A 25279-nucleotide genomic window follows, 5' to 3' on the forward strand; every position below is an offset into this window, starting at 1 on the left:
GACTTATAAGCTGTTTTCAGCTTATAAGCTGCTTTAGATAAGCTAAGTCAAATGGGCCCAATTATTTTTTTGAGCTTATTTTAAGCACAAAATGACTTTAAGCTGGCCAGCCAAACAGTCAAAAAAACTAAAAATAACTTATAAGCAACTTATAAGTCAATCCAAACGGGCTCTTAGAATATTTTTTATTTTACCCAAACATTACAAATACCTTTAAAAACCAGCGGCTGCAGTCCCCCGTCATAAAAAAAAAAAAAAAAGGGTTAAAGCATACAGCAAGTTTTCTTTATTTCAATTGGTCAAGAAACTAAACCAAACGATGCCGTTTCAAGGTCCATACTGTTGTTCATCTCCATTATTCTGTGATTGTGTGAGGGGTTTTAGGAGAGGGAAAAAAAAATGGGAAAAGCAGAGAAAGAGCAATTGAATAGAGCTCTCAATGAGCATCTCAACACCATTCATGAAACTCTTCAGGTTAATTGATAAATCCATTCTTTTGGCTTGCATTTCAATTGTTTTTATTTTATATGGTGTGATTTATGGAATGTTGTTGTTTTTTTAAAAAAAAAAATGTTTTGTAGGTGTTGAATCAGACACCATCTTCTTCTCTTGAAAAAGTGAACTGGAAAGAGGTTATTCAAATGGGTGAACAGCTTTATAAACAAGCCACTATGGGTTAATTTCTTTTTCTTTCTTTTATTATTTAGTTTTACCTCTCAAAGTTCCAATTTTTATGATCTGTGGTTGCCATTTTTGTACTTATATTTGGTTTTGCTGAAATGGTTTTTTTTTTTTTTTTTTTTGCATACTTATATATATATATTTTTGATGACATGGGAACCCGCAGCCGCTACTCTTTGGGTGCGCACAGGGCGCACCCAGCTCCTGTGTAATAGCTCGCAAATCACACAGGAGAGACAACTCGCACTAGACAAGCCCCATGCGACGAGCTCGACACAGAAGGCAAATCCCCTGCTGTCGTAGGCAGGGGGTTTCGAACCTGAGACCGGCAGGGGGTTTCGAACCTGAGACCTCCATTATGAAAGCCCCATACTCAACCAACTGAGCCACCCTTGCGGGTTTTTGCATACTTATATTTCTACACTCAATTTATGGTTCTCTGTGTTTCTCTCTTATATATTTAGTTTTACCTCTCAAAATTCCAATTTTTATACCTTATGTAGGCCATTTTTTTGCTTATATTTGGTTTTGGTGAAATGTGGTTGCCTCAAAATTTATAGTTCTATACAATTTATGTTGTTTTTAATAAAATACTGCACTTTACAACTACAGCAACATACCCGGTGTAGTCCCACAAGTGGGGTCTGGAGTCTGGGGCAGTGGCGGAGCCAAGATTTTCACTAAGAGGGTTCAAAATATGAAAAAGTAAACACACGAGAAGCCAAAGGGGGTTCAACGTCTACTATATATAGATAAAAAATAACTTTTACCATGTATAAACAGTGTAATTTATCACCGAAGGGGGTTCAAATGAACTCCTTGGCCCTTCCTCTCTCCGCCCCTAGTTTGAGGAGGGTAGGATGTAGACCTTACCTCTACCTTTATGGGGTAGAGAGGTTGTTTCTGAGAGACTCTTGGCTTGAAAGAAAAGAAAAGGATTTGGAGCATGGTATCAAGAAAAATATGACAATAAAATATCAAGATAAAAAGCAAATGAGGCAACAAGAAAAGAAAAGAAACTAGGTGATTACTAACTAATAGTACTAATAAGGAGAACACTCGGCTACCTACTAACCTTCTATCCTAATCCTCGACCTCCGCACCTTTCTATCAGGATCATGTCCTCAGTAAGCTGAAGATGTGCTTTATGGTTAGATATTATATTTGTAAAGATGATGGTTGATACTGGAAGTTCTATTTACTCCTTGAGCATTTAGTACCCTCTTGTAATGCTGTGGTGAGCTTTCTTTTACCTAATATCCTTTTGATTATAGATGATATTATAGTTGCAGTGTAAGGTTGGTTCTTATTGTATATGTTTTGGGTGTGCGCACGATAGAGAGATATTTCAAAGCTCAAAACTCCAGGCATAATGCAAGGGACTTTGATTGAAACTTAGAACTTCAGAATAAAGCGGGATGAAAATGGATGGTACAAAATGCAAAGTAAGTTCTAAATGAGTGGTATTCTATTTACAAAATAAGGTAAGTGTTACACCAAGGTTATACTCCAACTCACCCGGCTTCTTTATCCACATCTATGATTTTTCACCAAGGTTATATTCCAACTCACCCGCCTTCCCTATCCACATCTATGATTTTGCACCAAGCTGTTGACAACATTTATATAAATGATCGTATTCTCATTTGAAACAAATCTTACATTCTTATTTCCTAATATCCATTAATTAAGTAATAGTGTGCATGTTTTACAATAAACTGGATTCATATTTTAATAAACTGTGTCGTTTTTGTCCGCCTTGTAAAATCTCCCAAATAAATTAATCCTAACTGTAATAAGGCAGAGACACAAGAGTAAATTACTTTTAAGGAAGCCTAAAGATGTTTAAATGTCGAGATTGTCCTACTTTAATAATATGAAATCAAGGGTAAATTATTAGAATCCCATAATTTCTTGAATGAAAAAAGCGACTGGTTTATATATAACACCTCATTTTCTGGAGATACTTTTGGTATCCAGATTTTGCATTTGAAAACTGAGATGATTCATATTGCTTTTGTATTGTTCAATTATCTATCTGCAATTCCAAATATTGATATCTAGAGGTCCAGAGCAAAATACAAACAGAAGGAGCTGTCTCTTTTGCATTGAATGTTTAGAAATATACATGTTATACTAGTTAAAAAATTGAACTTTGAAAGCTGTTTTGCTTTGTTTGACTCCCTGTTCTGTTCTTTTTTTGTTTTCCTTTTGTTTTTTTGGGAGGATTGAGGGGTCCAATTGTTGACTAACCGCGAGGGCATGGTTAGTTCTGGGCATTTATAGTGTTGGTAATTGACAGTTACTTTTCATTCTGGTGCAGTTGGAATGCTTTGGACTGGAGAAACTCCAGAGGTTAAAGCACTCGAGGAGAACATGGCTTCATATTTTAATACGCTGCAAGGGCTCCTTTTGCTCTCCCACTCTAGTACAGTTGGCGCGGGCCCTACCCTGTCTTCTTGCATTCATGCGTCCATCAAACAAGTTGTTGATAGCAGTTTCATGTTGATGAAAGAGTCCGTGTCTTCATATGGTACTCTCTCTCTCTATTTATCTCAGCTCAGCCCAAATCCATGAACATATGAACAGCTTACAAATACATAATGTTAGGAAGTAGGGGTGTCAAATAGGCGGGTCAAAATAGGCTGAGTTAATGACCCGCCCAAAAGTTACGTAGGCTAAAATGAGTTGGGCTGAAATGGGCTAAAATACGGGTCATAACTAGGGGTTGAGCCACATAGGCCCGGAGGGTTCATCCGAACCCCCTTCGACGGGAAAAAACGTTGTTTATACATGGTTAAAATTATTTTTTTATGAATATATAGTAGATGTTGAACCCCCTTTGGCTTTTTTGAATGTTTACATTTTTATATTTTGAACCCCCTTAGTGAAAATCCTGGCTCCGCCACTGGTCATAACCCAACCCACCCAATTCTTACTAAGTTATAATTTCTTTATTTGTTCTTTGATAATTTTTTCGAGTACCTAATTAAACTTTTTTTTTTAATTATGGCTATATATAACATATCAAATAAAAAAATGTCTTTTTGAAAATATTTTGACAAGGTTTCTCATGAGTTAATTTGAGCTACATATCAGCCCAATTTTTAGATGGCTGAAATGGGTTGGGCTAAAATGGGCTGAGCTAGTAAATGGGTGGGTCATTGACCAGCCCAATCTTGGACGGGTTGCGCACGTCATGTTTTCATGGACTAATTTTGCCACCCCTATTAGGAAGTATTAATGTATCAGGAAGTATTAATGTATCTGAAATGAAAAAAGGTGCAGTCCTCATATTGCTTTACAATAGTGTTTATCTTTTCTAAATTTATCCATATCTACCCATCAATATTTACTCACTTCAACATATCTCAAATCCTTTCTTGAGCATACGGGGATTCACCAGTATAATCCCCCCTTTCTGTCGCATATTATTGTTTCATCATGAAAATAGAGAGAGTATAAAAGCCAGGACTTGTTTACCTGATTAAAAAAAAAAAAAAAAGAAGTATACAAGGCAGGACTTAGAGCCTTTTTGGATGAGCTTAAAAAAAGTAGCTTATAAGCTGCTTTAGATAAGCTAAGCCAAATGGGCCCAATTATTTTTTTGGGCTTATAAGTTGTTTTCAGCAACTTATAAGCCAATCCAAACGGGCTCTTAGCTAGTTTTACCCAATAACTGGCTGAAAGGAAAGTTCCAAAAGAGAGAAAAGTTCCATAATGGCACAAAACCGATTAAAAGAGGTAGATAGCATTTGATTTACTAGGGTGAAAAATCCTGATGAAAATCGAAATTTCTACCACACTTACTTTCTTGGGGAACGGTGGGGAGTGGGGAGAAAGGTAACGGTGTGCCAGGTGCAGAACACAGTAGTAAAACAGAAATTTTAAGCGTTAACTTAGAGGCTAAGTATAGGTCTACAGCCTTGAGGATGGAAATTATTTTTGTCAGCCCAAGATGTTTTCCTCCAAATATTCTAGTTTGAGTTTATTTTTGAAATGGTATCATCTTTATGTCTTTCACTCTCTGTTTTATGATTATTACCAAGTACTACCTCTCCCCGCTCACATGCCCCGCCCCTACTCTCCATCTCTCCCAGATACAGTAAAACAATTTAGGCTATGATTCTTTTAGAAAACACCTTCCGATGAAAATATTTTTGTGAACATTTTTGCTCTACCAAGTGGGCCCTATTCCTTCATTGCTGAGAAAGTATGACTCACTTTCTGAAACGAGCATTTGACTTGTATACCTGCCAGTTAGTCAACGACATCAAATGCATTGTAAAAGAAAAAGTACCATTTTTAGGTATCAAAAACCCGAGCGATATTTATCCTCAATGTTAAAAAAAACTGATTAGTTATTAGTCATGGAGCAAATGAAAGTGAACATAAGAGAGCACTAAAGAGTAAAGACAGCAGCAGCAGCGTTGGACTTCCTCTCTTTCTGCATCCTATTTAAAGTTGAGCTTTTTTTTTGGTACTTCCTGCTGTTCATTTTTTTCATCTCACTTCACTTATCAAAAAAATAAAAAATCATTCATCTCACTTATCATTTGCAGGATCTGACAACAAAAAACAGAAATTATCAATCCCACAGTTGGTGGGCACTGTCTGGGAAGCTTGTTCTGCTCTTAAGAAGACTCCAGCCACAAATATTACTGCTATAGGTCGAGCAATGACACAACTTGCTGTTTCCGTGAAGGATGTACTTCGTGAAATGAATGAACTGAAGCCAGCAGATGAATCTTCTGTTCAAGATACCGCCGAAGGAGAAAGCAAATCCCAGGATAGCGATGATTCATTTGCAGGTGATCTAGGCAATGATCTTTCTCCGGAGGAGATGAAGATTGCTCGGTTAACTACTGATGTTGTGTCTGCAACACTTGTGGTCATTAAAGAACTAATTCGCTCCATTACAAGCTTGCTTAAGCAGGAAAGTTCTGCGGATACGGCTACTTTTGTTGCCTCTCTAGAGAGACTATTAAAACTTTCTCAAGAAATCGGGCTGCAAATTGACGAACTTGGAGCTTCTCTTTATCCTCCACAAGAAATTTCTGCATTGAAGGCTGCTATGGAGAAGATATCATCTACTACTGATGAAATACAGGAGGAGCTGGAAAAACTTAAAGGGTGTTCTGAAGATTTTGTTAAAGTGTGCAATGGTTTGCGGAGTTCATTGAAACAACTGGAAGCTGAATTAGATCAATCAGATGCAACTGATATTACGCCCAAGATAGAAAACCTCGTTATCGAATAATTCTAGTAAAGGAGAAAGGGGAGGAGAAATATAAATGCTTCTGAATGAACTTCTTAGTTTTGTAGCTATGAGCATTGAGTAAAAGTTCTTACAATATTTGGATGTGTTTTTGGGTTTTTGTGACCTTATGCCATTAAATGAATATAGAGTTATCAAGCCAACTGCTTATTTAATTCTACTGTCAGACTTTTCTATAACAATCATCCTATATAACAACATTTTTACTGTAACAACCGACTTTTCTTTGGAGCCAATTTTCATGTTATGTATTACATATTTTCTACAACAACATTTCATTATAGCATTCCAAAAATATTCGAACAAACAAAATGCTTTTATAGTGAGGTTTGACTACTGGTTTTTCGATATTCACAGCTGAATTTTACAGAACTATTCATCCACAGTATTTGAAAGATAAGTTACATCAACCTAAATAAGATTATGACATTCACAAATTGTTTTCGTTTCTTTTACTCTACATCATTTCTAAGTCCATAAATAAAATGCAAACCCATGACTATCTTTCATATATTAGTGAAAAGATCCAATAAAATGACATTGGGAATGGAGTGTCAGCTAAGCTCCTAATTATACACATTGGACAGTGACAATAGTAAATGATAGGATTCAAAAAACAGATCACATATCCTCCACTCAAGTCCTTTTATGCTACATGAATTTTGGATCCCTATCTTGGTATATTGATGCAAAGAACAGAACTGCACTCGCTTATCGCCCAGTAAGCTTAACCGCCCATGCTCCACCCAAGTAAAGACCCAAAAGGGGGCCAGCTAGAAGCATTTGAGTAAGGGGATCGGTTGATGGTGTGAGCACCGCAGCAGCAATCACAGCACCTACCACCACGTACCTCCAAATCGACAGCATTTGATCTCCCGACACAAGACCAGTTTGTCCCAGAAGCAGTTGAATTACAGGAACCTGTAAAAGAGATGCATTGTAGAATTGTTCATTGGATTGAAGCAATTCGGATATCATGAGGATGCTGATCAACATCATACAATATTCCCTCCATATCAAGTTGTTTTCTTAGTTTGACTGGGCACAGATTTAAGAAAGTAAAGAAGACTTTTGAATCTTGTGGTCTTAAACTAAAGATATGTATAACGTATCAAAACACCCTTTAATCTTGTGCTCTTAAAATGCCATGTGGGATATTGGAATTAGAGAGTTGCCAAATTAGGAAAGAATCATTCTTTTTTAAACAAACTAAAAGAAAGTAAGACAAACAAATTGAAACAGAGGAAGTAGTATTTAAAGAGTGAATTCACAAATATTTTCAGAACTAGCCTACGTTGGAGACCAGTGCAATAATCTTGACTGTTTCACCACTAAAAAACATCATACTCACTCTTTTTTATTTATAACAGTGGTGTTTGGGCCGGGTTATGCGCACCTCTATTCAATTGGGTACCCATTACCTCCCACCAGCACATGTACTACGTAACTTTGTACATCAAAGCTTAGATAGATGGGAAGAAATCGCCTAACGTTTTTGGTCTCTATTGGATTTGAACCAAGATATCACATAGTTTTCACTCACTTCACTGACCGCTATGCTCCAACCTTGGGGGCTTTGAATTTCGAATACTATTTTCAACCCAAAAAATTGTTCAATTATGGACAAGGTGCTTTTAAGCAAGCATTAGTTGTAATTCAAGCCAGCCAAGAACACAAAAGTGAAGTATATGGCCAAAGGTTTGAGAAGAACAACTAAATTTCCTTCCACTAAACTGTTCGGCGTGTTCTTATATACTCATGCAGAAAAGAAAATAGCACAAGCAAAAGATCTACCTGGAAAGACAGTCCTGTGCTGAACATGAGTACGAGTACAAATTCGAAGTATTGATCAATGGACCAAAAAGATTCCACTGCCCCTTCTGCATAATTAACAAAGAAATTCAAGGCTGCTGGAGTGAGAACCAAGTGTGAGAAAACAATTCCGGCGTAGAAAAGCACCGATGATCCAAGGACAATTGGTGCCAGGAATCTTCTTTCTGACATTGTTAAACCAGGAAGGACAAATGCTATGATCTCGTAGAGAATCACAGGAGCTCCTAAGAGAAGCCCACTATATCCCGAGACCTACATCAAAAGTGTGAACAGTAAAAGTTACTAAAGTGAACATGCCATAGTAGTAAGAATTCCAACGTTAAAGTTGATCCCAACAACAAAAACATCATGACGGTTTGACCAAACTCTAATCTCAGGTTTGAAATTTTTTAGTTGATCCTCAGTTTCCTTGATATATTAAGAGAAATAATTTTTTTATAACAGTGGTGTCCCGGCCAACTTGCGCGCACCTCGACTAATTCCATGAAATACCTGCCATCTCCCACCAGTAACAGCTACCAGGTAACTCTGTCCACCAAGGATAGGACATATGGGAAGAATTCCCTAGTGTTTTGTCCCTGCTGGGTTTTGAACCTGATTCCTCATGGTTTTCAACCCACTTCATTGACCACTAGGCTCACTCCCATGGGTACTATATTAGAGAAATTATTTTAGTTAAGCTTTTACAATTACATAGTCAAGTGAACATTAGAAGACTAGAAGTTCCATGAATGGATATAGCTCATTAGTTTGTAAGCAATTATTTTAGGAGAAGTCCCCTGCAAACTATTTTTTTTGAGACTGAAGAAGTCCCTTGCGAACTATTTTTTTGAGACTGAAGAAGTCCCTTGCAAACTATTACAAGCACATTTTTAGGCTAAGCCAATAATAAGCACATTATAGAGTTAAGAATCAGAAGATGACAACTTAATACTTCAGTAGTGGAAGATTAATGTGTGTGTGTGTGTGTGTGAGTGAGAGAGAGAGAGAGAGAGAGAGAGAGAGAGAGAGAGAGCAACACAAAAATTGTAATTATTTTAATAATGGCCCAAATAGAAATTGACATTCAATCAAAAGGAAGTACATATTTCAGCATATAATCAAAGATACAAGCCAGATACAGGCACAAAAACAAACTTTTAACCCTTAAAGGACTTGAACACAAGAAATCTCCACCTAGTTCACGAAATATATTTCATCCTAATTAAATGGTTACAGGAATGAGTGGTAAAGGAGATTTAATTAAAGATGCATTCTTACCTTTAAAGTAGTGAAAAAGAACTCTCCTGGACCTAGTTGCAAAAACCGAACACCTTGTGCTAGAACGGGGGCTTCAAGAATCAAGATAAGTTCTTTTGAGAAGGCAAAACATCCCACTATAGCAGCACCAACGGCCAAAACAGATACGAAGAGTCTCTGACGCAGCTCCTCCAAATGATCAAATAGAGTCATTTCTTTATCATCTGGTAGGAGCTCTTTATTAGGGTAAAGGAAATCATAAACAATACCCCCTTCGCTATCCGATTCATCATTCTTAAATACACTCTCGCTTGAGCCATCACTGACATCTGAATTTAAAATATAAATGCATTATTACTATCTTCTTGATTAAAAGAAAAGCATTATTACAATCTAATTACAGGAAATTTTTTTGCAGTCATGGACAATCGCCAATCCAGTAAAATGAAGAGAGAGAATAAATGAAGGGAAAAGGGCCAAATTTACCCCTCTACCTTACTAAATTGTTCTACGTTATCCTCTTCGTTACACTATCTGGTCAATATTATCATTGCCGTTATAAAACTTATCGGATTTACCCTCAATTAACGTTTTCCCCCAATCTGGCCAAAATTACCCACTTTGACTTTCAATTACCCAATTCAAACGGATTGCCCATTTAAACGCGCACTGCGACCCACCACACCCAAACCAAAACCAAATAAAATGAAGTTTCATAACGGCGAGGGTAATTTCTTTTTTTGGATCAAGTAAAATTATTTTCATTCATAAACATGGCAAACGGACCGTATACAAAGTGTATACCAAAGGTAAGGAATCTACAAAATATGATTCTCTACAAACAACAAACTCCACCCAATCATCTATACAACATGGAACTTTCTGTTTACACTAAAAGAAAATAAGGGAGCGAAGACTAATCCTCAATTGAGAGAAACTCAACTCTACTCCTTCAAAAGCTCTCCTATTTTTCTCTCTCCAAACCTGTAGTCTAAAGCAAGCCACAGGTATTTGTGTGGCTATAAATCATTTCATTAAAGGTAAAATAGGAAGTTTAAAGTTAAATTGTTACTAGACATAGAAAGGTGTCATTCTTTTTGGGATTGACTAGAAAGGAAAAAGTGTAACATAAATTTGGACGGAGAGAGTAGTTTATATAAAATGACAAAGAAGTGAAGAACATGTGCATTGTCTCACATTTTCATAGAAAAAAATAAGCATACTCACATTATTGAACTTAGGCAAGGGGATTAATTTCAATATTTTACAAGGTGCATCATATTCCAGTCAACATCAAACAGAAATGTGTATTATTATCAGCAATCTAGTCAACCCTAATAATACAGCGGAATGACCCCTCAGGAAGGAAAGAAACAGAAGAACTGTTGAAGGAACTCTTACAAAGAGCTATTACAATGCTGGCGTACAGTACGGTCAAGCCTCTCTATAACGGTGTCATTTGTCTGGATATATTTTGGCTGCTATAGCGAAATGTTGTTCTAGAGAACATATAATACAGTCAGACCTCCCTATAACAACCATCCTTTATAATAACATTTCACTATAACAACCATGTTTTTGAGGAACCGATCTTTCATTATAACAGCATTTCGCTACAACAGCCAAAAATATCGGAACAAAAGACACTGCCATAAAGAGGTTTGACTGTATGACATAATAAGAAAGTCGTTCCAAAAAAAAAAAACTTGACCATTATAGTGAAATGTTGTTATAGAGAAGCCTGGCTGTATATGGATGACTATCCCTGGAGTTATTCGCACTGTATGGACAGAAAGAAATAAGGGCTTTTGGGGAAAGGAAAATATTATTAGACAGAAGTAGAAATGCCTTCTTTTATCATTTTGGTTTAACACAACTAACATAGATGAAGCACAAACCTTGTCAGACTACCTCAGCTCATTAAAAACACTGTAGTGAATTGAAAAAAGTACAGTTGAAGGAACTCTTAGAATCACTAGAGAGTTGAGACAGAAAATCCCCTTTCTCCTTTCCAGTTAATAGTGATGGAAGCATTAAAGCAGGATGCTGAAATTCTCCATAGACATGGAAGGGATTGAAGGGTTTAAGGTTAATAAAGTTAACAGGGAAGTTGTGGAGATCTCCATATATTATATGCAAATGACACCTTGGTGTTATATGATACGCAAAATATCTAGCTGAAGTTTCCTCAAAGGTCCTCTAATACAACTTACAAGTTGCAACTAACAATCACAGATAACTAGTGAAATTATAGGTAGGACAACAAATCCGAAGTTCAACAGCTGTAAATCTTAATTCATACAACTACTTAACTCCATTCCTATAACCTAGCTCTCCTCAATTAATTTTGAAAGAAAACACAAGCATATGCCAAATTCTATTCTTTCTCATAATACCTCCCTAAAACCCAATTCTCTCCAAGATCTCCATGTAATAGTCTTACCAATCCGAGCAATCATTTCTATGATATATAAGAATGATTAGATATGACAATGGAAAACAAAAAAAAAATAAGCCCTTTCTGAACACTTGCAGCAATAAAGAAACATAATTAGCTACAAGGAACAACCCAATTAACTGTTAAACTTTTATAACAAATACCCACATCAGTAACTCAAGAAAACCAGCAATAAAGAAACATAATTAGCTAAAGTAACAACCCAATTAGCTGTTACACCTTAATATAAAATACCCATATCAGAAAGCTCAAGAAAACCATAAAAAGTTCAATCTTTTACATAATAGTCATAGGGCTATTTCTCTTTTATTCATTTTTGCATACCCAATTAACTATTACACCTTTATACAAAATACCCATATCAGAAAATTCAAGAAAACCATTAAAAGCTCAATCTTTTACATAATAAATTAATAATTATCTGGGTATTTCTCTTTTACTCAATTTGGATACCCAATTACCTATAACACCGTTATACAAAATATCCATATCGGAAAACTCAAGAAAACCAGCAATAAAGAAACATAATTAGTAAAGGAACAACCCAATTAACTGTTACACTTTATACAAAATACCCATATCAGAAACTCAAGAAAACCAGCAATAAAGAAACATAATTAGCTAAAGTAACAACCTAATTAACTGTACACCTTTATACAGAATACCCATATCAGAAAACTCAAGAAAACAAGTAAAAGCTCAATCTTTTACATCATAAACATCTGGGTATTTCTCTTTTATTCATTTTTGGATACCCAATTAACTGTTACACCTTCATACAAAATACAGATACCAGAAACTCAAGAAAACCAGCAATAAAGAAACATAATTAGCTAAAGTAACAACCTAATTAACTGTTACACCTTTATACAGAATACCCCTATCAGAAACTCAAGAAAACCATTAAAAACTCAATCTTTTACATGATAATCATCTAGGTATTTATCTTTTACTCGTATTGGATACCCAATTACCTGTAACACCTTTATACAAAATACCCATATCATAAGATCAAGAAAACCAGCAATAAAGAAACATAATTAGCTAAAGGACCAACCCAATTAACAATTACACCTTTATAAAAAAAAATACCCATACCAGAAAATTCAAGAAAACCAGTAAAAATTCAATCTTTTACATAATAATCATCATTTATTCATTTTGGATAAAGATATATGTGGGTATTTATTACCTGGCCTGTCTTCAACAGCAGAACCAAGACTACTAGCATTTGTACCATTAATTTCTCTCTGTTTTTCAATGGAATCTTCAACAGCAGAACAAACAAGTCTACTGAACTTTTTGATGTATTTTCTACTAGAAAGATTCAATTTTGGCCTTGTTGTGTTGATATTTAGAGAAGTTCTTGAATTTAAACATTTGAAACAGTGAGTTTGAGTCATGTGAAGATTTGAGATGAGAGCACTTGAACTTCCCATCTCTCTTTTTTTTTTTTTTTTGGTTTTGTTTTGTGGTGTTATTTTTCAGAAGAAAATGGTGGATGGGATGATTGGTCCTCACTAGTCTTTGACAAAAGATATCTTCAGACCCTGGCGTACCCCAACAACCATCCAAACAAGGTTTAAATGTAAATTAAGTAAAACACTTGCTGAAAACTGTAGTAGTATTTTTTATTTTAAGAAAAATAGTGTTCACGTGTTTTTGGTATAAAAATAAAAAATATTTTCAGTGGTTAGCTAGGAAATGAAAAAATATTTTGTTACAAAAATACTACTGTCGTAACAATGTTAACAAAGAAAGATAATGCTTTATTGATTTCTAAATATCTATAATTTATGCTCCCTATCCCAAAGTACTTTGTCATGTTTCACTTCTTGAGATATTTGACTAATTTTATTTGATATTTTAAGAATAAAATTTGGATATTTGAAACTATATAATTACATTTCTTCTTATATTAATATGATGAAAAAATGCATCTTAAAATATTAATCAAAATTTATGTTGTTTGATTATCAAGAAGCAAAATACAACAAATATTTTGGGACGGAGAAAGTAATAAATATTTTGTGTTGGTTGGAGCTAGAGAGGGCAACCTCAACTTCAAATACTTTTTTTTTTCCCAATTTTAACTTCAATTTAAATATTATTTTTTAATTTCAATTAAAATATTATTCAAGTGCCTATTATAAGATTTAGAATTTAGCCAAGAAGTCTTTAGTTCGAGCACCCTTGAGTACAGAGTCACTTTTGTTAGGGAGTGTTTTGCCCCCCAACGTAGGACTACCCGACACGAATCCGGATTAGCCTGAGCCCAATGCGGATACCGGATGAGAAACCGAAAAAAAAAAGATTTAGAATTTAGCTAATCATTGTCTAAATTTCTATAAGTTAAATCTAATATTTTATCTATAAAATTAAAAAATATATGAATAAATATTGTATTCGATCTAACTTTGTCTAGAAAGTTAGTTTCTTAATAGATAATGATCAAAAACACACTTCAACTATAACATTTTTTTGAATTTTTTACCTAAACTATTATCACTGGTTTGCAAAACACACTTCAACTATCAAAATAGAGAGTCGAGTAAATAGAGATAAAATCTAGATGAGAGCCTAAAAAGGGGAAATTTGAGTAAATCAGCCCAAAACCCATTTTGAGTAACAGGCCTTCTCTTCAGAAAAAGGCCCAGGCCCAGGCCCAGTCTAAGAGGCCACAAAAAAGTTCCTTCACTCTCAGTCCCTTTATTCCCGCCAAATTTTCTTCTCCACCATTTTCTCTCCCAAAATTCCCTCTGTAAAATATCCAGCAAAATGGGTGTTGAAAATCCAGGAGAGCAAGCTCAAGTCCTTCTAAGAACAAGGCTTTGCAATCCCAATTTTATTTTCACCATTTTTTCTGACTCCCCTGATAGCAATTACAGGTAACAAAAAAAAAAAACTCCCATTTTTATTCACATCTTTCTTGATTTTTTTTTCCACTCCAAATTGAATAATTATTCCATTTTCAAAGTGGGGTTTCAAGAATTTTATTCAATACCCTTTATGTGTAATTGCATTTAGCTTTTCTTTCTTTCAGCAAATTACAGGTAAAAAAAAAAGTTCCCTTTTTTATTCACATCTTTCTTGATTTTTTTCACTCCAAATTGAAAAATTATTCTATTTTCAAAGTGGGGTTCAAGAATTCAATACCCTTTATGTGTATTTGCGTTTAGCTCTTATTTCTTTCAGCAAAAATTAGAGGCAAAAAAAAAAAAAAACTCCTTTTTTATTCACATCTTTCTTGATTTTTTTTCACTCCAAATTGAACATCTATTCTATTTTGAAAGTGAGTTTTCAAGAATTACATTCAATACCTCTTTATGTATATTTGCGTTTAGCTCTTCTTTCTTTCAGCAAATTGAAGCATATAATGTCAAGTTCAGTGACTGAAGCATGTAAAAAAAAAATCCCATCTTTATTCTCATCTTTCTTGATTTTCCACTCCAATTGAGTGTTATTTCATTATTTTGTATCCCCAAATGGCCAAAGTAATATTTGGAGAATTTATTCAAGACCCTTTATTGGTAACTATATTTAGCATCTTCACCATTTTCTCTGATTCCCCATATAGCAATTGCAAAGTAAAAAGGAGAGGAAAAAAAAAAACTCCTATTTTTATTCACATGTTTCTTGATTTTCCACTCCAATTGAGTGTTATTTCATTATTTTGTATCCCCAAATGGCCAAAATAATTTTTCTGAGAATTTATGGAAGACCCTCTATTTGTAATTGTGTTTACTCTTCTTTTTTTCAGCAAATTGAAGTATATAATGTCAAGTTCAGTAACTGAAGCATGTAACAACTCAGCTCTACTTCTTGGCCCTCGTGGTTGCGGAAAAGTTGCGGTCAGTTAGACTTTTTATATGCTTTATTTTGTTGAGCTTGAGCTTTCGCACGAATTTAATTTTTGTTTGCCCTCTTTTTCTTGTCTGTTTATTTTATTATTAGGCTAAGTAAGTAAGTAAGCTTGAGTTGGTAATTGATTTTGTAATCTGTTGTTTTTTTCCCAGATTTTAGAGATGGTTATCAAGGATTTACTGCAAGAATATCCAGACATGATCTGTGTGGTATTGATTTCAGTATATGATTTGGCAGTGACATAATTCTGTACCAAAATGAATGTCACTTTTTTATTGACTTTAATTGCTATGTTGATTACAGATTAAACTGAATGGACTCTTGCACAGCGAGGACAATTGTGCTTTAAAGGTAGGAATACAATTTCCCTTCTTTTAGGTTGGATTTTTGTTCGTTATAAGAGTTTATACTAATGATCCTGTGTGGATTCATATGATTTCCGGCACTTCTGTTCAATATCTAAAGTGTTTACGCCTTTTTCATATGTTCTTTCCGTGATCCAATAAGTTAATTTCGGAATCACATTACTCATACTTATCCACTTTCAAGGGTGTACCTCAATAATGCGCTCGGACAATTGGCTGACACCTAAATGATTTCTCAGTGGACCATCCGACATTAGGAATAGGTGATGGCTATTCTAGTTGGCTTGTTGTTACCATATAAGAAGGAAAGAGATCAACTAAAGAAATACTGGTTTTTCTTTGGTTGATAAATTGGCAGATTTTTAAAAATCAAGATAGATTATGCAAGTGTAGTGTGAAATCCTGAATAATTTGCGACTTCCTCGACGTGCCAATAAACATTCATGATGTAACTGGTGTTTATTTTGGAAGTGATATCTACCGCTGGGAGAAGAATTTGAAATATATGAAATTTGCTGTAAAAGCTTCTGAGGAATCTAAATCACACTCTAAACAAATGTGGAAGGTGCAAATTGTTGGATACATCAAGTGCACAACTAATAGTCCCTTACTTGTTAATTTAACGACATATCTGATATTTGCTTAGGGGGCCTGGATCTTTATGTGCATGCAGTAACCAATCAACTTTGTTGCAATCCCGGAATAGTTGGGGTCACCTATATGAATCCTCTATATCCATTTTGCACTTTTCGTGCCTATTTCATTACAAATAGTTAATTTGTCTTCTAAGAGAAACTGATTCTCTAAAACTAAATTTTTCTATTTTTCACTCTCGCCGACGTACAAGTGTCCAATTAGCTTAAAAGTACCCTTCGCGATCAACATAACTATTGTAAGTAATCCTATTTTGGTTCCATATTTCACGTTTTTACGTCCTTTTTTGGATGAGTAGTTCCTTATATTTTTTGTGATAAGTGTGGTAAACTGATAAAAGTGAAACTAACAACAAGAGTATGTTGGTAGTATCTAACATGAATCACATTAAAAGCAAAAGTTAGTCATCACATACAGTGTAATGAGTTAATAAAGTCAACCATGGGCTCTACATCATATATATCATGTACATCTGACATGTTTCCCCGAAAAGAACGCAGAAGAATATGTTTAAATTTAACTTATTACATTTCCTCTTTGTATTTAAAAATTCTCGAGTTCCTCTCTCATAATCCATATGGTCCACCAAATGGAGCCAGGATTAAAATTTGGACAGCTGTTTGGATTGGGACTACAGATTTGAAGAGCAATTATTCTGATTTATTCAGATGCTTTGTGCTTAAGGATGTATATGTTTCAGAGTCTTTTTCCATCTCTGTTCGGAATCTTGAATTCAGAAGGAATCTAAATGTTCGGAAGAGGAAGCTTTCTGTCATCTCACTCAACAGTTGAACACTATTTTGATTGATCAAAACAAGGAGGATAAATTGATTTGGGTGAACAGCAAGGATAAAATGTTCTCTGCTGGTGATTGTCATAAACTGTTATTACAGCAGAATGGTCAGGGAACATCCAATTGGCCCTGGAAGATCATCCGGAAATCAAGCTTCTGCTAAAGTTGCCTGGTTTGGATGGATTGTCACTTGGGAGGCATGTTTGACTCAGAATAATTTACAGAAGAGGGGTTTTGCTTGAATCAACAGAAGTTATTTGTGTGAAGAAGGTTTGGAAACAGTAGAACATCTATTTTTGCATTGCAGAATTGCCAGAGAATGCTGGGAGTTGTTTGTTAATCAAACTGGTGTTTCTTGGGTTATTCCTTTGAAGATTAAGAGTTTAATGGAGTGCTGGCAAACTCAATGGATGTCAAGAAACCTGAAATAAATCTGGACATTCCCATATGCATCTTTTGGACTAAATGGCTGGAAAGAAATAAGGCTTGCTTTGAAGGAAGAAGGATGTATGTTTCTAGAATTAAAAAATCTTGTATTTGTCTGGTGTTATAGCAGTAGGGTAGATAACGGATCAGTACATGGATTTCCTTAGCTTGCTTGGGGGGATTACCTGATGTGCTGAGGTTTTTCTTATCCTGTTGGTTTTGTACTTTTTTGTACCATCTTGGTACCCTTTTTTAATAAAACTCGACCGTATAAAAAAAATGGCTGCCGGAATGGCATTCCGTACTTGTAATCTTGCAGTGTAGAAATTCCGTGTTACAACATCATTTATCATATTAATCTCATGAAATGCTGAATTTTGATATTTGGATTCTTTGCATTTAGACGCCAGGATCCCCTTTAATCTCACTTTAACTTCATTCTTCTTATGCATGCTAAACCTCCGGTGCATATTTTATGTCTTACTCTACTTATTCTAGAACCTTATTATTTAGGGTGATTTTGATATTTCTAGCTTTTATGCATTGTATGTTGATAGTAATAATTCCATCGACAATAGTCGTTTAATATCTGTTTAGATAATTTGTGAATGTACCGTTTCATCATTCATTGGTCTATAATGGCAGTAACTTGCCTTTTACCTTTTTACTATGGCTTCATGTATGATGAATCCAATGTTTGGAAAGAAGAAAAAAAGAGAAAGTGCCAAATCACTCCAATTTCTTCTTTAATTAAAATAAACGCATATGTTTACCCATTAGGCTTAGATACTTGCCTATATTATCCTATGTTATTTTGCAAGTGTATATAAAAAACATAATGGAGTATGGAGATCAGAACATTTTTGTTGTCCAATGGAGGTATGGAAACTATAAGATTTCTTAACTTCTCCAAATTTAAAGCAGAAATGTAACAGAATAGTTGCCCTCAGGGCTTAGTTCAAGTAGCAAAGGTTGAGGGAGTTGTGACTTGGTAACAGGTTCGAGCCCTGCGTCATGCGAACTAAGCCTGGTATTTAAGTGGTGAAGGATAGAGGGACAAACCCATTATCCCGAGTTTCGAAGTTTGTGGTTGGGCCTAAGGGTTGGCCCAGACGGATTTCTCAGTTATCAAAAAGAAAAAGTTGCAGCAGAATAGTTTAGCAGAGTGCAGATGGCAGAGTTTACAAGACAACTATTTAGAAGGTTTCAATTGAAACGGTCAGCCATCAAGAAGAGTACCATAGTCAATTGAAACTTTTGTGCTTAAATTATCATTTCCTTTGCTTTTCTGACAGATTGATAGCCAGGAATTGATTAAGCAAGAGTTCACTTTCCAATAGGATATGTAGGGAATTCAAGCAATTTTGTTAATATTATCAAAATATTCAAATATGAATACACTTAATACCAGATTCACCTGCATCTTCTTCTACTTTTGGTTTTACTATTTTATATTCCTCGGAAAGGTTCAATAATGTACCTCTTCAAACAAAGGGTGGTACATATTTGTTCTTGTTAGATATTTTGTCCATAATGTGGTCCTTGACCTCTGTATCCATTGTTTGATATAGTTTTTTCATCTTGCAGGAGATTGCAAGGCAATTATGTATAGAAAATCAATTGGTTTTCTCAAAGATGGTACTGTGTCCATTCTGATTATAATTTCAAATTTACATTTTAACCAAAGGCATCAACCAGTCATGATATATTTCCTTTAACAGGCATCATTTGATGATAACTCTCAGTTTGTGATAGCCATGTTAAGGTGAGTCTATATGGCTTGTAATCTCCATCTTTTGTTTATTGCCAACATCTCACCAAAAAAGAAGAGACTCTTTCCAAAATGCCTGAGAATGTTCAAATTAGATGATCTTCATAGAGAGCATGTACTCGTTTTTTCTTCTCCTGGTGCGTATGCTCATTATACTGAATTTCTCATCAGGGAGTGTGGATTGGCACATAAAACTATTATCTTTGTGTTGGATGAGTTTGACCTTTTTACACAGGTAGGATTCTCATATAGTGAAGAAAAATATGAGAAAGTATGCCAAATTTCACGATTGGATGTATCTGCATATTGCAGGGTAAACAACGATTACTCTATAGCTTGCTAGATGCAATGCAGTCTGTAACTTCGCAAGCTGTTGTCGTTGGTGTGAGCTGCAGATTGGTATGTTCCTTATTATCAGCATTAATATTTTTGTCTCGTGCTCTATTTCTCTATGAGCTATGGATTCTTCAGCATCATTATGTCCAGACTGTTTTTTGTATCGGTACTTGAAAATCAAATGAGCATGCTTGTTTTCTTTTTTATTTCTTCCTTTCAACAAAAAAATATTATATCATCTTGAGTTGCTTATGAACTAGATTAACTAAAGGAGATTCTCTAATTTCTGAAATAGTTGCTTTGTCATTAATGCACATTGACTACATATAGCAAGCCACAATGGAGAAGCTGAAACTTGTGTTGTGCAGGACGCTGACCAACTTTTAGAGAAGAGAGTAAGGTCTCGTTTCTCGCATAGAAAGCTGTTGTTTCTACCCCCTTCGCAGGAAGACTTGCAAAAGTAACTTCTCATTGCATCCTTTGGTTCCTGATTTACTGTCTGCAAGATATTCTTAGCTATACTGATGATCTGTGTATCAGAATTTTGCAGCACGCTTTACTACTGCCAACGGAGTCAGGTCTTGCTCCCCAATACGTAGCTGCTTATAACAAAAAGCTTCTTGTATCCTTTTCGCTCGTTACTCTTCTCATTGTTAATGAATGAATAAAAGTGAAATGGTCCCAGAAGACCAGGAAAAGTTGAAGAGAGAGAGAGAGAGAGAGAGAGAGAGAGGAATCCACAAGAATAATTAGAGTGTGGCTTAATGGTCAATAAAGTGGGTTCAAACCCGAGCCGAGGGAAAAACACCAGGTTATTTCGTCCCATATGTCTAAACCTTGGGGGGCAAAGTTACCTGGTAATTGTGCTTGTAGGAGGTAGCCGGTAGGCATGGAATTAGTCAAGTTGTGTGCAAGATGGCCTGGACACCATGATTTAAAAAAATTAAAAAAAAAAAAAAAAAAAAAAAAAACAGTATAGAGTATCTCTTATGACGGTAGTAGCCACTCATTTGTGCTAAGCTCAAATGAGGTACGCCAAATACTTGTCCTACACTTGTAAGCCAAGGTTTAAAATAGTTTGTTTCCTTTTGGAAACCTCTCTTTTAGTTAGACATAAGAACAAGCATCGAATTTTCTATAATTTGATGAATTGTGATCATTTTTTTGCTAGCAGATATTAGGTTATCCTTAACATGTACTAGAATACTTTGTCAGATGACAAATTCAAAGACATCATTGAGTCATTGTGCCATTCTGATTCAACTTATAACCATCTATTGAGATTTCTGTAAGTCTACCTATCCCTGAATTACGTAATTGCTGTATTCGCATTGCAATATCAAACATCTATTCATTTTCTTCAATGAAAACTCATCGTATGATAATTTCCATTAGGTTTGCTGCTGTGTGCCATATGGATACAAAATCTGGATTTTTATCACTTGATAACTTTAAAACAGCACTCTCAAGTATTCAGCGGCAACCCAAGTTGGAAGCCTTGCAAGGTATGACATTTTCTATTCTGTGATGACTAGTTTTTCTGGAAATTTTTTGATCTAAAATGAGACGGATATATTTACCAGCCCAAAGTCGATTCACTTGACCTCTCTCCTCCCAGTCCAGTGCCTCTGTCCACTGATCGTCATGGTTCCATCCCCTCATCTACTTTTGCCATCCTTTTCCACAGATCACTTCCACTTAATTTTTTTCTCTTCGACTCTCAGTCTCTTCAGCTATTCCATATCGTCTCTCACTCTTCTTCTCTTCTGTGACACAATAGCTCAGACAGTGTGAGTCGTAAAATTGCTAGGAAATTTGTTTAGGCCCCAATAGTACATACTGTTCGAGATGTGGTGTGAGTCACTCACAAACCATTTTATAATATGGAGACCCTCCACAGCTAGGTCACCGCCAAGATGAATCAAACTGAAAACAGCATGATTTTAAATTGTTGATGCAGATTGCTCCATTTTAGAGCTATATATACTTGTTTGCTTGAGGAGGTTGGAAGTCAAAGAGCAAGAGACTACTAACTTCAATTCAGTAATGAAAGGTTTGACTACTTACATGATCCCTTCTTATGTTAATAGTGTGAATCCTGTGTGACTGACCATGTTATCATGTCTCCCAGAGTACAAAAGTGTACATGATTCGTTCCAAACAACCGACTATTATGCACGGACTGTATGCCTCAGGGTATGTATAACACATATAAATTATCCATCTAACATTCGACTTTGGATCTTTAAAGGCATACTGACAAATATTTACTGTCCTTTCAGGCATTTGAACATCTTTTACAACGCCAATTGATCTCCTTGGTTGACAACAGAGGGCACAGCCAATCCGTTGAATTCCGTCCAGTGAGGCTTTTGATCTCATCACATGAACTACATCAGGGACTGAAATCATACCGTTCCTGTCCAGTAAGTTACTTTCAGGAACAACTATATTCTTTTGGTCTGAAATATACTCGGGTGGTTGCGGATGTCAATTTCATGATAGAAATAGCAAATTTCAGTCAGTCCATATAAGCAAGTAGAGAAAATTTTCCTTAATATCTAATTGAAAAAAATAAAAAAAATCCCCTAATATCCATCTTCATTATCTAGTACTGCATAAATCTTATTCAACTTTTTAATGCATATGCATAAAAAATATCTAATGGTTCATGTCTTGTTGATTAAAACATTGGAAAGTCATTTATTTCTCTTTTTACTTGTTCATTTCTTCAAGTTATTCTTATAATTCCGAAAAAGAAGATTGTAAAATATATATAGCCAAAACCTACTCCTAACAAGTTGCTGGATCGAAGTACCGTCAAATCTCTCAATAATAGCGTCGTTTGTCTGGATACTTTTTGGTTGCTATAGCGAAATATTGCTAGAGAGAACATATAATATGACATAACATGAAAAATCGGTTCCAAAAAACTTGACCGTTATAGTAAAATGTCGTTATAGAGAGGGGGATTGACTCCCGTTATATTGTGAGTAGGGGACCAAGGCTCCTACAGGACCTGTAGCCGGAATAAATTTTTGATGAGGAGTTTGAGGGGCCAGGAAGAGGAAGTCCTTGCCCTATGTCTTTTTACAACAAACTTTCCATGGGGCAACAATGTTCAAATAAGAAGGGAGTGCTTCCCTCTTCAATGAGCCCTACGTACTGCGTATTTGGATTAGTCGGTCCAGTGGGTTCCAAATACTATATAGTCATACCAAAAGAATTAAATAATAATAATAATAATAAGCCACTTATAAAACAAAAGTCTGGCGTTTTTTGACAACCAATACTAATTAGCATGCTGATTTTGCTAATTTGCAGGCAATTCTTCATAAACTACTTGACCGTGGAGTGTGAAGTCAAACCCCCATATGCTGTGCCTGTTAGTCTATCAGAGAAATGTTGTAAAATTTTACAGAATAGTTTTAATTATGAGAGAATTATACAACTTCGTAATTATGCCACATTTTTTCTGTTCTTTTTTTCTCCTGACTTTCAATCTAACAATGTTTGTTGCCCATCTTTCCTTTTTGTTTTGTTGTTTTTTAATTTATTTTTTTTGGTTATTATCAGGGAAGAGAAACTTAGTGTGCAACAATTATTAGGAGGCTATTGGAACAGAACCAGTAACATTACACTTTGAACTGTGACATGATCTTGTCGATATTTCAATGTCAAGTTAGTGAAATTGTCTCAATGAATTAGAGAAAGGTGAACGATAACAAAAATTAAATAAACAAATAAGAAAACATAAGATAAGATTACATAGATAAATATGGCAAAAGTATAATGAATAATACAAGCACTAAAAAATTAGCCAAATAACCCTTGTAGTCAAATCCCTTTTTTATTCACCAACAGAGAAAGTCATCATCTTGACTTTTTTTATTTTCGTACAAAGAGACAAGAAAAGTACATTGGGTTTCTATTGAAATCCCTTTTTTTTTTCATGAACAAAGAAAGCCATTCTCTTGACTTGACTTTATTTTCTTAGTACAAATAGAAAACCCTACTCGGCTGAGTGTCATACTACCATTCTATTCATAAGTCACAACTTTCTCTGAACCTTTAAACTATAAAATGACGCCTCCGTCAAGTAAAACATGAAAACTTTTTAATAGAAGTCTTTCATCATGTCAGGGACTTCTCCCTTATCGTTAAGTCAAAGAAAACCTTTAGCCACAATAAAATCTTTAAATCAATGCATATGAACACATCGACCTATGTGGCCGCCTTACACATCTGTCGACATCTCGACGCACTATCCACAGGACGCTGTCTGCAAAAGCCTCTAACAAGGACTAAGTTACCATAACATAAGTTGAGACAGGGCCCCAACATACCTGTAATGCATCTAACTCGAGGACATACATAAGTACTCTGACTCGGCAACACTCTGAATAGAAATGGAGTTCACCAATCCAGTTGATAGCCCGAGAACATCCTATGGAAAGTGTGCTCTACTCAACTGTCTTCACCTGTGTGGCATGAAACACAGCGCTCCTAGGCAAAGGGACGTCTGTACGAATAATGTACCGAGTATGTAAGGCAGAATTGAAACAATATATCTTGACTCGAATGATAGAAAAGAGTAACACACTCAATTTGTACCTGTAACCAACACTGCGAATCATGTACGTGCATATGAACTTTTAATGCATCATGAGTATATATATATATGTATAATGCATGCCTTCACCCACTTCGCCCTGCTCGCAGCCCCTTCGGGCATAATAGCATAATGGCCCTTTCGGGCAGCCCCTTCAGGTATCATAATCATCGTGGACCAACTGATCAGGTGGTTTGCGTATATAACGCCTTAGCCCTCTTCCCCCTTTCCCATGAAATGATGTCGTGCATGTATATAAGTATGCAAATGCATGTTAATCTTTGTAAAATATCAAAAGACTCCCTTCGGAGCAACTTTTAGTTCAAAATGGGAACTTCTTCGCCTTTTCACTTGTCTCCTTTGAGACTTAAAAATCAAATATGAAATGCATATGAATAAAGGAACCTCATGAATGTCCCCTTCGCGATTTAGACACCATTATGGAAACATACGACCTATGGATGCCCCTTCGGGACTTAAGAATTCAAGGAATAATCATAAAGCTACAGGAACATCAAAGATTGAAGTACCCCTAGTGCTTCTAAGAGTAGAGTAATATGGAAGCTCGCTTACTCGTTTGTTCGTTCATATCATAGGATCATGCCAAAATGAAAGAAATGATAGCCTCAACATACCTGAAAGCTTATTTCTCGACTTTCCAACTTACTTCCCGTGTTGCAATCTACATAAGATCATTTGTGGTCTCGTAATCTACATATAAAACCAGTCATACTATTGTTAGACTTATCGTCATATGCTTGTCTTAAGCCTTCAAATTAAATCCCCTTAAAATCTGCCGAAATTCGGGCAGCATCTCCCCTGTTTATATTCTTAGCCTGAAATTACCAACAACCAACACAACAACAACAACACTAACACCAACAACATCATCATCAATACCAAAATATTCCATAAAACATCCCACACGATGTTTATCAACATACAATAACAATATACACTCCCTTTCTT

General features: G+C 35.4%; 3 protein-coding genes across 4 annotated transcripts; 2 read left to right on the forward strand and 1 right to left on the reverse strand.

Moving 5' to 3' along the window:
* Positions 1-280: 280 nt before the first annotated feature.
* Positions 281-6119, forward strand: LOC132641664 (uncharacterized). 2 transcript variants are annotated; one of them, XM_060358721.1, is made up of 5 exons: positions 452-474; positions 582-675; positions 848-2126; positions 3005-3214; positions 5244-6119. In XM_060358721.1, exons 3-5 carry the CDS (start codon positions 2120-2122, stop codon positions 5939-5941), a joined length of 915 nt encoding a protein of 304 aa, XP_060214704.1. In that variant the 5' UTR covers positions 452-474; positions 582-675; positions 848-2119; the 3' UTR covers positions 5942-6119. The 2 variants fall into 2 exon arrangements, with proteins under 2 accessions (XP_060214703.1, XP_060214704.1); XM_060358720.1 differs by lacking the exon at positions 848-2126 and having other exon boundaries at positions 281-474.
* Positions 6120-6440: 321 nt separating this feature from the next.
* On the reverse strand, positions 6441-13043 carry LOC132641665 (sec-independent protein translocase protein TATC, chloroplastic). Its single transcript, XM_060358722.1, has 4 exons — positions 12682-13043; positions 9053-9360; positions 7754-8044; positions 6441-6880 (listed from the first exon to the last, which is right to left on the reverse strand). The coding sequence occupies exons 1-4, from the start codon at positions 12926-12928 to the stop codon at positions 6671-6673; spliced, it is 1056 nt and encodes a 351-aa protein (XP_060214705.1). The 5' UTR covers positions 12929-13043; the 3' UTR covers positions 6441-6670.
* Positions 13044-14200: 1157 nt separating this feature from the next.
* On the forward strand, positions 14201-23219 carry LOC132641666 (origin of replication complex subunit 4). The gene is made up of 16 exons (XM_060358723.1): positions 14201-14377; positions 15250-15340; positions 15506-15562; positions 15657-15704; positions 19179-19229; positions 19313-19356; positions 19534-19597; positions 19675-19761; positions 20067-20158; positions 20239-20320; positions 20901-20986; positions 21094-21203; positions 21659-21751; positions 21830-21894; positions 21981-22124; positions 23023-23219. Exons 1-16 carry the CDS (start codon positions 14268-14270, stop codon positions 23056-23058), a joined length of 1260 nt encoding a protein of 419 aa, XP_060214706.1. The 5' UTR covers positions 14201-14267; the 3' UTR covers positions 23059-23219.
* The last annotated feature ends 2060 nt before the right edge of the window (positions 23220-25279 follow it).

This window comes from Lycium barbarum, chromosome 5 (genome assembly GCF_019175385.1).
Source record: "Lycium barbarum isolate Lr01 chromosome 5, ASM1917538v2, whole genome shotgun sequence".
Classification (NCBI taxonomy): Eukaryota; Viridiplantae; Streptophyta; class Magnoliopsida; order Solanales; family Solanaceae; genus Lycium; species Lycium barbarum.